This window comes from Rutilus rutilus (assembly GCF_951802725.1).
Source record: "Rutilus rutilus genome assembly, chromosome: 17".
NCBI classification, from domain to species: Eukaryota; Metazoa; Chordata; class Actinopteri; order Cypriniformes; family Leuciscidae; genus Rutilus; species Rutilus rutilus.
Genome location: NC_140230.1, coordinates 1108264 through 1122692, shown reverse-complemented (window position 1 = coordinate 1122692; position 14429 = coordinate 1108264). Strand labels below are relative to the sequence as shown.

General features: G+C 43.3%; 1 protein-coding gene across 1 annotated transcript in view; it reads right to left on the bottom strand.

The window, feature by feature from the left end:
• Positions 1 to 3660: 3660 nt before the first annotated feature.
• bmper (BMP binding endothelial regulator) overlaps positions 3661 to 14429 on the bottom strand; it is a 31888-nt gene continuing 21119 nt past the window's right edge. Inside the window, exons 10-14 of the mRNA XM_084435672.1 lie at positions 14121 to 14166; positions 12837 to 13163; positions 9120 to 9456; positions 6890 to 7020; positions 3661 to 5109 (exon numbers count right to left, since the gene is read on the bottom strand). Coding sequence (XP_084291798.1) covers positions 4928 to 5109; positions 6890 to 7020; positions 9120 to 9456; positions 12837 to 13163; positions 14121 to 14166 — 1023 coding nt within the window. The 3' untranslated portion in view covers positions 3661 to 4927. The remainder of the gene's footprint in view (positions 5110 to 6889; positions 7021 to 9119; positions 9457 to 12836; positions 13164 to 14120; positions 14167 to 14429) is intronic.

Sequence of the window (14429 nt, the reverse complement as noted above, 5' to 3'; positions counted from 1 at the left end):
GCCATTCTGAACTTCTTGATATTTTAAGTGCATTTTGATTTGTATTTTACTTAAAAGGATAGTTCCCCCAGAAAATACATTTCTGTTATCCTACTAATCTCATTCATAGCATTCCAAACATAAATGATTTTCTTTCTTCTGTGGAACATAAAGGTTATTTTGAGACTTATTGTTCAAGACTTTTCCATGTCCCTCAACGATATGATTTTTGGCTTCCTTATCATAAACACAATGGCTCATTTCACAGATTTACTTAAGTAAACTCAACACCAGTAATATTTATTATACATATAACATATTTAGCCTACACTGTAAAAAGTGATTGTTGTGTAGTCACGTAAATCAAGAGATCAGATTCAGGAAACTCACGTCTCTTTACTAGCATTACATGTTCTCGTCCCCTCTTAAAGGGTTACTTCAGGATTTAGCATTAAGCTTTGTATTGGTAGAAAACCTGTAGTATTTTAGAATTACCATGCTTTCCACCCTCATATCCCCCTGAGACAAGAGATTTATGTATTTTTTGTCTGGAAAAAATCCTCCGATGACGCAAAAATCGTCATTTTGCGTCATCGGAGGATTTTCTGGCCAGAGGCTAAAGACTACAGCCAGTAGATGGCGTTGTTCCACATGTTTTCAGCCCGCCCATACAGGGTGGGATCTCACTCACAGAATGTACACAGTGTCAGCCGTCTTTCTTTGGAAGCTAAGCTAGCAGGCTCTTGTTCTGTGGAGAAAGCTGAATAGTAGGAGAAAGCTGAGTAAGTAACCATCCTCCTTTTCCCGGACTTGTCCGGCGGGCGAGATCGTTCAAAATGTCCGGGATTCAGCTTTTGCTTTCTGCGGTCACCATTCATTGTTTACATGCACACCTTTTGTTTCAATCTAACTGAATTCATTCCGATTGGTGAATTTGAATGTAGTGTTTACATGAACGCTAAACAAGTGATCGGTTGATGTGCGTTTTATCATTGCTAAGAAAAATTCCTGCTCCTCGTGAGAGATGGGAGACCCGGCGCGTCTCAGTAATCATGCCACCGGCCTCGCGCTGTTCTCCCGCGGCCGTCAGTCTCGTCCTGCTCGCCACAGTAAACATGATGAATGAATGGCGACTGTAGAACGCAAAAGCCGAATCCCGGACATTTTGGGCTATCTCTAAATCCCTCGCAAACTCATCACGTAGGCTAGCTTTGTTGTTTTAAACTGCGCACTCTTACCGGTAGGCGTGGCCTCCTAAGACAGCGAAGCAAGTGCATTCTGGGAGTTGTTGTCTTTCATCCACATAAGCCAAAAATACATTTTCTGGCTTTTCTCAGTCTAGAAAGCTCCAAATTCAAACATTTCTTCACATTTCTTCTACTTAAATGACCTATTTTAAATACACATTCATCTTCCCAGAGGTGAAGTATCCCTTTAAGTTGCATGCACACCAGTTCCCCACATAATACACCAACTCCCCCTAGTGGGCATTTACCAATCAACTTTATTAAGTGAACACAACATCTCCACAAGACTTAAAGGTGAACTAAGTAACTTTTTTACCTTAACTGAACAGCTTCGGAGTCACTGGAATGGTTATAATACTTATTTCGGGTTGAATGGTGGTCGTTTCGCACCCCCCTGGTGCCCGTGAGCGGAAAATGCGCACTTGCAACTTTTCCGCGTCAGGAAGTATCGCGTGATATCAGGTCTCGCGATGTAAACAATTGCTTTACGGCCAAAAGAAATCTGCTAAAATGCCGTCATTATTGCGCTCCCTCACGCTGTCCGAACCCGAAGGAAGAAGACGTTTTAAAGAATGTCCCATCTGCTTTGATGTCGTTGATCTACTAGCCTCTGGTGTCTGAGAATCACCAACGAGTTTTTACAACAGTGTTGTCAAATATCTATTCCGAAGCTGTGGGGGGAGCTCTAGAGAGAAACCTGCGAGCAAAAAGCGAGAATACAGCGAAGAAATCCCGAAGTTACTGAATGCAGCTTTAATTGATTACATCTGTACCGTAGCTTCACTGAACAAAGATACAAATACTCAGTTAATTCAAAGCTTTCCTGATTTGATTTATTTTTCAGTTTCACCAAATGCAGAACAATGCTCTAATAACCAATCATGTTTAAAATGAACATTTTGTAATAAGGTACATTAGTTAGCATGAGTTAATGTATTAACTAACATGAAGTCAAGTCAGGTCACCTTCATTTATATAGCGCTTTTAACAATATAGATTGTTTCAAAGCAGCTTTTTAATAGGAAATTAAAGTAACTTTAATTTTAATATTGTTTTGGCTCTACAGCAGAGCTCTAGAATAAAGTTATTGTATAAAAGGCTCCTGGAGAAAATAAGACTTCTATTGTGGGACTTTTATTTTGATAGTCATTGTAGAGTGCGATTCCCGATGCTTCCAGTAGGAGGCATTATAGTTATAGTTTGCTTCCTGCTGGGTCATTAAAGGCTGCGTTCCAGTCCAAAATTGTCATGCCCTTCACTCGCTAAATTCCCTCCGTCTCGTTCACTCGGATGTACGCCATTGCTCACGCTGCACAAGTACCACTACTTGTGCACTAGGCTGAATTGGAATGTGCTAAGCCCTTGATCACTTGCAATCCATGGGTTGATTTATTATTTATATTTTCCCTTACGAAATTGTTTAATGCAGCATTCTACATGTATATAGGTGTGTTTGAGTTAATTGTTTTTTCAAAATAGTTAATGTATCATAGAGGTTGTGGTGGGGTAAATTAAACGCAATATGCGTTGACGTCACAATCGTGTTGCATTGTGGTATATGGAACTGCCTGAAGTGTATGAAGTAGACTCGCTCCCTCGGTCAAAATCGAGGGTCTGTCCATATAAACTTCCCTCATCCACTTCAGGAAGTGGAACGCACTTCAAAATGGCGGCAGGGATTCCACCGAGGGGAAGTGCTTAGGGAAGTTTGCAAGTTCCTGTCTAAAACTGGAGTGGATGCCATTTTATTTGAGAATTCATGTTTTCTCCTGTTATATGAGATATATCTCCGCGTAAACTTCAAAAACGTGAATCAGTGAAAACGCTGACGGCGTGCACTTGCATATTACGTGTTGTTCAGTCTGTAGGTGTGCGTGTTAGAATATATATGTGCGCAGGCGCGGTCTTTCTTTGACATCGCCAAACTTTACTATTTGTCCGGCTGCATAATACAGAATTTTTTGTCGTTTCTGCGGATCCATGTGAACTGGAATCATTTTGACAACGTTTTATCTGTACAGAGGTAGAGGGAGGGAGGCCTTCACAGGGGAGAGACTAGTGACACTTCAGGACTGCGCTGTCGTCGTGTCCAGGCGCAGGTCCTTCATCAGGTCTGGAGTGTGTGTGTGTGTGTGTGTGTGTGTGTGTGTGTGTGTCCAGGCGCAGGTCCTTCAGGTCTGGAGTGTATGTGTGTGTCCAGGTGCAGGTCCTTCATCAGGTCTGGAGTGTGTGAGAGAGTGTATGTGTGTCTCCAGGCGCAGGTCCTTCAGGTCTGGAGTGTGTGTGTGTGCAAGAGTGAGTGTGTGTGTGAGTGTGAGGGTGAATGTGTGTGTGTGTGTGTGTGTGTGTGGGTGAGTGTGTCAGGATTAATGTAGCTTAAATAACACTCAACTAAACTACAGGACTTGGAAACACAACACACTGGACGCTCAGGTCGGTATTGCAAAGTTTTATCAATTTAAAAGTCCATTTTCATGTACCTTGAGAAAATTCTTGCCACAATTCGCATAACATGTTGATTTTTGGCTTTAGTTCTTTTAGGGCTCTTTTTCCTCGGGTGCAAAATCCCTCCGCATCCCGATCCTGAATCCACACGTGGAACATCTCTGAACCTGAGCTGTGACAAACACTTTCAAAGAAAAACTGGCTTATTTCTGAAAAAGTATATAAGCTTTATACTGGTCATATATATATATAATATCTTACTGAGTCAAGTGAAATGTACAGGTATAACAACACACACACACACACACACACACATACATATATCAGTGTATGAACACTGGGCTGGATGAATACAGTACACTTCTCTTTAAAGCTATAACAGTCACATTTGAGTCCCCCGACTTACAAAATTAACAACAAATACATAAATAGTTTCCCTTTCAATCAAGAACTTGTGTGTTAAATACTGGCTGACCCAATGAATGGATAATACTAGTGTTTATGTTTGCCATATAGCCCTGATGTAACTCCAGTTCAGGTCCTTTATTTTGAAGCTTCAGGAATGAGTTAATTCCAGCGGTAAGGCACTTCAGTGGTGAAAACCAAATCCTGGGAGCGAGTGATGGAGGAGCCGGGCCAGGGCACAGTTTATGACTATCTGAGTCCTGTACAGTCCATAGACTGTATAACAATCTGTTCGTAGTGTGCGTGACGTCACCCGTAGTGTTTCTGAAGCCCAAAGTGGGCGGAGCCGGCCGTCGCCATCTTGGCAGCGTCACTCCCGGATAAACGAAAATGTGCAGCGAGGCGGATTAGCTGAGGTGACGTGACGCTAACGCTAGCAGACAAACGGCTAGTAGTGACATCAGCGGCAACCCACCTGTCAATCAAGTGGCCACGCCCTTAATTATGCAGAACTTTAAGGCTTCATTTTATTTAAACAAATGAGTTGTAAAATAATTCACCCCCCTCACAGTTTTCATGAAGGGCAACATTAGCTATATAGACCAAAACCACTTTTAGCACCAGACTGTAAACATGTTTATTTCTGCTGTAAAGTTGGGCATTTTAACATGGAGGTCTATGGGACTGAGTCTCTTCTGCAGCCGGCCTCTAGTGGCCAGTCCATGAACTGCAGTTTAATCTCTTCAGTGTGATTCAAGAGAGAGAACGGAAGGTTGCCGCTTGTACAGTCCTGTTTGCCCAGTTCTCTTCTCCCGTGTGTTTGGATCTCTTGTACAGGTCGACGTGGGTCATCATGGCCCGGGGCAGGTTGTGTGTTTAACGCAGTGTCCCTGAAACAGGACCAGGTTGGCAGGACAGTGGCAGCCGGCCACACAGGGTCTGTGACACGGGCCGACCTCGTTCCAGTTGTGGCAGGTTTTAGTGCAGCCGGGTCCACATGTGTCATAAACCGCACCGTTTTTGCAGTGTGTGCCTACAGCAGAAAAAAGAAATGAACACTAGTCAAATATGAAGAACAGATACAGCTCTAAAAAATGTTTAAAAAAAAAAAAAATTAATTTTTTTTATCTGGGTGCTAAGGGTGTTGCTCAGTGATACACAGATCTGCACGGTGAAGCAGTCATAGCTGTGCGTTGTCATAAATAAAGCCCAGATATGAGGACCACTTTTTGATGCTGCTGCACAAATAGATTCATAATATCCCTGTAGCAGATATAGACAAGTGGTGCCGGGGAGGAGGAGGGTTTCAGAGGAACTCGTTCTGCAGGATCAGCTACAGTTCATTTCTGCTCATTCACAGGAACTGTTGCTCCTTAGGGTTAAAGAGCCCATATTCTGCCCTTTAACAATAGCCGCTTTCCGACCGGAGGAACCTTTTCACAGTTCCTAGAACTATTGGCTAAAGTACCCGTATGTTCCTGCGGTGCGAACACGCCGACTAGGAACGACTTTAGTTCTAGGAAATCCATTTTGGAACTAATTTAGCTCCTACTTCAGAGTAGTGTCTAAACCAGCACTACAGGAACTACCCGTGACGTTAGTGTACGCTGATTGACCGAACGCATGCGGAACACCAGCACCCGCCATTTTTAATACAGCTATATGTAAACACACAGATTATAGCCTATATTTACTCCAGAAACTAGATACAAACATGGAAACAGTGATATGGGCCTCTAAACCTTTATGCTGAAGAGAAAATCCAACGCAACTTTGAGGGGACCAAGTCAAACATGATTATGTATTTCTGCTCAGCTAGCAACACTGGACATCAACCACACGGCATAGGCTAATACATTTTTTCATATACTGTGTACTTTCTATAACAATTCTATTTTATAACATGTTAAACGTTACAGTACTGTTAGACAGATCGCTAACTAATGGTCCGTCGCTCCGTCAAAATAAAAGTCGCCGTGGTTGCGTCACTCCCTTACCCCTCCTACCAGTTCCTATGGCCACTTGGCCAGTGCGAACGCAAACAGCAAAACCGAGTTTGGGGGAGAGTAGTTCATAGAACTGTTTAGAAGTGGACAGTTCCTATAACTAAGTTCCTGTAACTACTTGGTCGGAAAGCGGCTAAAGTCTTGTAGTTTTCAGGCTCTACTAGAGCAGGTTTTCCTGCTTGAATGTTGATTATTCTCCTCATATTCTCCATTGTTGCGGCTCCTCTCTTCCCAGTCTGTCAGTAACGCTCTGTTTACTTCCTGTCTCTATGAAGCCTCCTTCTGAAAAGCACACTGTGCTCTGATTGGTCGGCTGGAGCAGTGTGTTGTGATTGGTCGAGCGCTTCGAGTGTGTTTGGGAAATGCCCCGCTCTTACCATAACCGCCAGTTTAACACACTACTAACTAACTCAACCAGGCCACGCCCCTTTATTCTGCGCATGAATTATTATAATGAGGAATATTGTGACGTGTTCGTTCCTGGAAGAAACTCAAGACTACAGTGGAGGCGTTTCAGGAGTTCAGGAACACTGACACTGATATAGAGAAGAACTGGAGCTTCTTCATGATCAAACTGCAACATTACAAAAACATGTAAAAAAGCATGAGCTCTTTAATGTCACTCTAGACTTCAGGATCAGGGACATCCACTTTCATTCAATCACAAAACATTTAGAATGTAAGGAGAGGAATGGTTAGTACACAAAACATGTTCTGTGTTTTTTCACAATTTCCTAAATATAGGCAATTAACCTGTTGTATTGAAAATAAATGTATATATAAATAAATGTGTGAGGTGTGACTCACTGATGCAGGCGAGCTCCGGTCTCCAGTGCACACGGATGCCCTCTCTCTCACACGCTCGACTGTATGCTATGAACGACTCGCAGAAACAGTTCTTATGCACTGGACACTCACACATGTCCGTGACACATGACCTAAAGAGAGGAAGACATGGGGAGAGACTTTGTCCAGATTTTCTCACTTTTTCTATTGTTGCTCTGTAAAGGTGAAGTATGTCGTTTCTGCGGCACTAGAGGAATTACAGAAATACAGCATATTTTGCAAACAGCCCTTACTCTCCTCGAACATCACAAACCCAGCTCTGACGGGTGCTTGTAAAGGCATGTCTCAGCAGGGGAAAGTGGGCTACTTTTAATAAAGCTCCAACATTATAGGAATACTTTTAGCTGGGTTGCAGTGTGCCATGAGTAAGTAATTGAGTAGCAAACACTGTCTAGAGTGATCATGAGCATCTCCCTTATAATAAACCCATTCAATGTGTCTGCACTGGGCGCATTTATAGACGTGCCACAACTGTTGTAGCGCGTAACATCGCAATGTTCCATTCGCTTTGACGTGTTCATGACCCGTTTAATCTCCGAAAGCCTAAATACAAAGAATTTTGCCTAGCGCTTCTGTAACTGAAGATGAATGAAGAAGCTTTTCCCATGTAGTGTGTCAATCATGATCCCACACCGACTAAACACCCTGTGGCTCCGCCCTGCTACAGTAGCCACACCTTAATCTCTCAGCCTGATACAGTAGCTACACCCCGAACTCTCCTCCTGCTACAGTAGCCACACCCCAAACTCTCCTCCTGCTACAGTAGCCACACCCCAAACTCTCCTCCTGCTACAGTAGCCACACCCCAAACTCTCCTCCTGCTACAGTAGCCACACCCCAAACTCTCCTCCTGCTACAGTGGCCACGTCCCAAACTCTCCATCTGTTACAGTAGGCACTCCCAAAACTCTCCTCCTGCTACAGTAGCCACGCCCCAAACTCTCCTCCTGTTACAGTAGCTACACCCCAAACTCTGTCTGCTACAGTAGCCACTCCCCAAACTCTCCTCCTGCTACAGTAGCCACTCCCCAAACTCTCAGTCTGCTACAGTAGCCACTCCCCAAACTCTGTCTGTTACAGTAGCCACGCCCCGAACTCTCAGTCTGCTACAGTAACCACTCCCCAAACTCTCCTCCTGCTACAGTAGCCACTCCCCAAACTCTCCTCCTGCTACAGTAGCCACACCCCAAACTCTCCTCCTGCTACAGTAGCCACTCCCCAAACTCTGTCTGCTACAGTAGCCACTCCCCAAACTCTCAGTCTGCTACAGTAGCCACTCCCCAAACTCTCCTCCTGCTACAGTAGCCACACCCCGAACTCTCCTCCTACTACAGTAGCCACGCCCCGAACTCTTAGTCTGCTACAGTAGCCACTCCCCAAACTCTCCTCCTGCTACAGTAGCCACGCCCCAAACTCTCCACCTGCTACAGTAGCCACGCCCCAAACTATCCTCCTGCTACAGTAGCCACACCCCAAACTCTCCTCCTGCTACAGTAGCCACGCCCCAAACCCAGTCTGCTAAAGTGGCCACGTCCCAAACTCTCCATCTGTTACAGTAGGCACTCCCCAAACTCTCCTCCTGCTACAGTAGCCAGGCCCCAAACTCTCCTCCTGCTACAGTAGCCACTCCCCAAACTCTCCTCCTGCTACAGTAGCCACACCCCAAACTCTCCTCCTGCTACAGTAGCCACACCCCAAACTCTCCTCCTGCTACAGTAGCCACTCCCCAAACTCTCCTCCTGCTACAGTAGCCACTCCCCAAACTCTCCTCCTGCTACAGTAGCCACTCCCCAAACTCTCCTCCTGCTACAGTAGCCACACCCCAAACTCTCCTCCTGCTACAGTAGCCACACCCCAAACTCTCCACCTGCTACAGTAGCCACTCCCCAAACTCTCCTCCTGCTACAGTAGCCACGCCCCAAACTCTCCTCCTGCTACAGTAGCCACACCCCAAACTCTCCACCTGCTACAGTAGCCAGGCCTCAAACTCTCCTCCTGCTACAGTAGCCACACCCCAAACTCTCCTCCTGCTACAGTAGCCACGCCCCAAACTCTCCTCCTGCTACAGTAGCCACGCCCCAAACTCTCCTCCTGCTACAGTAGCCACGCCCCAAACTCTCCTCCTGCTACAGTAGCAGGTTGCAAAGTTTCCTCAGAGCCTTTAGTTTGATAATGATGACTGGGGAACTTACTTGTAGAAGGAGGTAAAGTCTACAGCAGAATGGCACTTCTGAAACTCCCAGGACTTGAGCTTTTGGCAGGTTCTGTGCGCGCGGAGCTTCACTTTGACTGAGCCAGGACAGAGGAATGACGTGGGCTTGCGGTTGGGAGCCTCACACACCTCATTGTCCTCCACACGCCAGGACTCAGCAAACTCATCCACGTCAAACTTAAACTGTCCGTCTCCTCCGAGCAAATCGTCTCGCCTGTGACCGTTGTAGTTTCCACACAGCCCGCAGAGACGCTCCTTCAGATGCGGGGCCGCGACCACCTCCACCAGACTGTCCCCGTCCCACGAGATCTCCAGGCCTGGGGAAGAGTGAGGGAAAACACACATAATGCATTTGCCCATGTTTGAGATGTTGATGGTGTGACAGGCTTATCTAAAAACCACTTCAAACAACGTTTGGCTAAATCATTTACTTAAAGGTGCAGTGAGAGAGGGGGGGGGGCGTTGCGACGTTCGTCTGTTATAGGACAACTTAGTTTGAATAAACGAGCAGACACTGATTAGCTACTTGATCGCCTAAATTAAAAAAATTAAATTAATATTTGTGTAGTGTTCAATGTTGTTATCGATAGAGATACGCGGATGGGGTATTATTTCATCCGACACCGCATCACAAAAGTCATCATCCGCACCAATGTTTTTTGTCCAGATTTCAAAGCCGCACACGCCCGTCATCCGCTAATTATTTTGCGGTCTATGGACGATGCAATGCTCTGCTGATGCGAGCCACAAGAAAGCCCTTGTCTGTTCTAGAAAGGATGCAGCAAATATATTTAATGCTAATGTATGAGGCATAGGCCTACGCTGAGTTTCATTCATTTATGATGAGATGCGCTCTAGTTCACAATGCAATGCAAGTAAACGCGGCGCACCGGCGCCTCCATGTCACGGTTATTATATTGTCTGCTATATTTGCTTTTTATTTATTAAATACATGCAATTGGTTGATGAAACATTTATTAATTTTAATTAATTTAGATACAATTTGTCCAAAACGAAATTTGCTTTAAAGAAAGGCTTTATACAAAGCAAAACTTAATGAAGTGGTAAAAACCATGTCTCCCGATATATTGCGCATCTTATGATCCTATCTTTTATTACAATTGTTTTTGAGCTAAAATGTAATACATATCATATAGGCTATATACACACTGTATATGTTTCTTTTATCAAACATGTTTGGGCCCAGTCAAGGGGTAATTAAACTGCACGATCAGTTATCGGTAATGATACGTTGTTTATTATTGCAAATGTTTATTGCTAATGTTTATTATTGCAAATGTTTTTCATTTGTTTAATAAATCTCATAATGATGGCACATCACTATATCAAAGTAATAGCTTTCTCAAATGATTGGCGGTCGGTCAGGGGGTACTTGGCAAAGAATCAAATACAGTTGGAAACGACGTAGGCCATTAACACAGACTGTTAACAATTGTTTTTAATTAGTATTTAAACATTCTCTATGATACATTTTTTTTGTAAAAAATATTTTAATAACAAGGTTTTGGCAGATATAGAGTTCTAATGACGGTGTTCAACTATAACCGTCGGTCTCACGGTTATATAATAACCGTCACACCCCTACTGAAAATGTCAAAAACTTTTAGCCTTTTATGTTCTAAACCGGAGTCAGACAATGATGGAGAGACTCTAGAAGAAGTGACAACATGTGGAAGCAACAGGACATTTCTGAATGGTTAGTTGATGAATTTATGTATTCATATTCTGTCATGATAATCTATAAATGGCATTCCCGGGGGCGGGGTTTATGTAAATTATAAGGTTGGTGATGTCACTAACCCGGGAGGAGTGTGGTGTAGTCTCTACCAGCCGTGTGTTGTAGTCCTTAAACAGTGATTTCTGTAAAAGCAAATCTCTCCCTTTGCTGTGAACTTTGAGCGTCGTAACTTTGCAGATGTTGTTTATGATCAAACAGCAACATTACACACTAACTACAGCTAGAGAAGTGAAATCATGATCAACCACCGCTTTAACTACACTGACACTATCAGGGTTAAGTTATGAGTTAAATGTTTTTTACGTTACGTTACGAACATTAAGGGAACATTCCATTGTATCATTCTGCAAACATTATGGGCGTGTTACTTTTTTCTGAAACAAGTAGTAACATTGAAAAAACATTAGACAAACGCCCAAAACATTTCAGAGAAAATGCTCTGTGAATGATGTATAAATAATGTTTTTGTCCTAATGTTTTGAGAACATTATTAAAGACCAGTTAACTATCAATGTTACTGGAAGAACGTTTGTTCATAATTCATAACCTCGCCAGAATGTTCCCTGTCAGCTGGGACTGTTGTCTTCTGCTTAGAACTGAATTGGACTCGTTTCATAATTGATACATTTTGATACACTGACACGGTTATTGAAGTGCATTGAAACAACACTGAACCAAATTGAGCCGAATAAGAGCACTATCATTCACACTGTAGAGCTGCTTTACAGCTGAAACTGAATTATTTTCATAATTGAATAATTTTATTTTGCTTTTTGTTCATGTGAAGCTGCTTCTAAACAATCTATTGTATAAAGCGCTATAGAAATAATAAACTTCACGTTGAATTGCTAATTGGAAGCTAGCATGAAGCTGCATTTTTATAGACAAATCACTTTAAATCAAACATGCTCTTTTGAAACAGAAAGGTGTGTTGAACTCTGACCCTCTGCTGTGTGACCTGTGCTAGGCTGGAACGAGTGATTTGAGCTGCTAGCACAAAGGTCATAAAGGCGAGAGCGAGTTAATGAAATCACAGTCCTGTTGCGAGTCCAAGGGTCAACACTGCAAGGCACCTAATCTTAAATTGCTTCATTCTTACACTGAAAATTCCTTTTCTTACTCAGTTTTTTCAGTAAAATCAGTAAATACTTTCGCATCAGCAGTGCACCTTAAACAGGACTCGACACAAATCAGTTTTGGCCAGAATGTCATATAGTGACAGCTGGATATATAAATATGTCCCACTTCACCTGCATGCATACACTATAATTGCATAGGGAAATATATTTCAACTGCTTGATTGCTTGTATTGTTGCAAAATGTAAACTATATTATCGCCCAGCTCTAATGCAGTCACAATGCAACAAGCATCTGGTCCATAAATTAAATGATGGTTAAAGAGCCCATATTCTGCCCTTTAACAAAGTCTTGTAGTTTTCAGGCTCTACTAGAACAGGTTTTCCTGCTTGAATGTTGATTATTCTCCTCATATTCTCCATTGTTGCGGCTCCTCTCTTCCCAGTCTGTCAGTAACGCTCTGTTTACTTCCTGTCTCTATGAAGCCCCTCCTTCTGAAAAGCACACTGTGCTCTGATTGGTCGGCTGGAGCAGTGTGTTGTGATTGGTCGAGCGCTTCGAGTGTGTTTGGGAAATGTCCCGCCCCTTACCATAACCGCCAGTTTAACACACTACTAACTAACTCAACCAGGCCCCGCCCCTTTATTCTGCGCATGAATTATTATAATGAGGAATATTGTGACGTGTTCGTTCCTGGAAGAAACTCAAGACTACAGTGGAGGCGTTTCAGGAGTTCAGGAACACTGACTCTGATATAGAGAAGAACTGGAGCTTCTTCATGATCACACAACAACATTACACACTAAAGAGAGATGAAGATGGGAAACAGCAGAATCCTCTTTAAAAGGCTCTTGGTCTCACCTGCGATGGTGGTGAGTTTGAGCAGGTACCCGTCCAGGTCGATGTGGACCCCGGTGCTGTGGAAGGGGAGAGCGATGCGCGTGCCGTTGTGGCGTACGGTCAGGTGCTGGTGGAGGCTGATGCTCAGGCCTGACGTGTGCAGCTCCACTGATGTGGTCCATGAGAAGGAGCGTGTGCGACGAGCATCGTTCTTCACCAGCACTGTGAAGCTGGCCGCCGGGGAGCAGTCTTTAGTGAGCACGTACTTACACCTGCCCTGGAAGTTAAAGGTGCGTCCGTCAAACGTGTTGTAGTGAGGGTCTCCGAACACGGTGCACACGCCTGGCTCTGGAGAGAGGGATGGAGAGAGGGATGAGAGAGGGATGGAGAGAGGGATGAAGAGAGAGGGATGGAGAGAGAGATAGAGAGAGGGATGGAGAGAGGGATGGAGAGAGAGATAGAGAGAGGGATGGAGAGAAGGATGGAGAGAGATGGAGAGAGGGATGGAGAGAGAGAGATGGAGATTGTGTTTGCTGGTGAAGTATTGACTTGGTATCAGGGTTAGTACAGATTCTATAAAATGAAATTCCAGGACTTTTCAAGGAGTATCAAGGACTACAATCAGCACTTATCAAACAAAATCTTTATTATTTTTATTAATTTTATTAGTTTTTTTTATTCAAATTACATCTATATAGAACTGATGTTTCACTTCATCGAGATCAATCCACTGACCAGCGCTGTCAGACATGGGAATCCCCTGAACCATTGAAAGCATACTATGAAAAAGAAATCGCCTTCTTTATTCAAACTTATTCAAACGGTTTCCCCATGAATATATGATTGACCTGTCTTATATACTTATCATAAACTTAATATCATGCTCATAGCCATGCGAAATAGCTCTATATCTCAGACGGGCTGCAGCAATAATTGTGCGAAACAATTTTCGAATAAATGATCAATAATTTAAGCACTTTTCAAGTACCTCTTCAAAAATATGGCTGTTTTCAAGGGTTTTCCAGGACTTAAATTTCAAAAAGTCAAATTCAAGCACCTTGAACGAACCCTGTGGTATATTAAATAAAGAATGCATATTTGTGTGCAAACAGAGGGCAAACATATAGCACTTATAATTTTTAATTGAAAGATACACTGTTGAGTGTGTGACAGGTGTAAAACAGAAAAACTGTAGTTCTAACCAAGAAAATTTGTCCTTTTATAAAAACTGCATTTGATTGTTCAAAAGTGATTTTTAAGTCTTCTTCTGCACAGCAGGATGATTGTGTAAAGAAGTCCACTTACTGTCAGTGCAGACAGGACAGCAGCCAGTGCGATTCAGGATCTTATTCTGAAAGACAAAACATTGTAAAGAGACAGACGTGCATAGAGAGACAGAGAAAATCAAACAGGTTGCGTATAACATTGTCCCTGTCAAGGAAGGTCTGTTCACTCGGCGGCCATATTTGCGATGACTTTACCAATCATCGATTGGCTCTTTTACTTAGAAGGTGGGAGTCTTTGGTTATAATATCCAGAACAAATCCACAGGAAATGTTGAGAGTAACTAGTCACAAAATAATGAGTTAGGCCTCTGTCTGAATTGTAAATGAA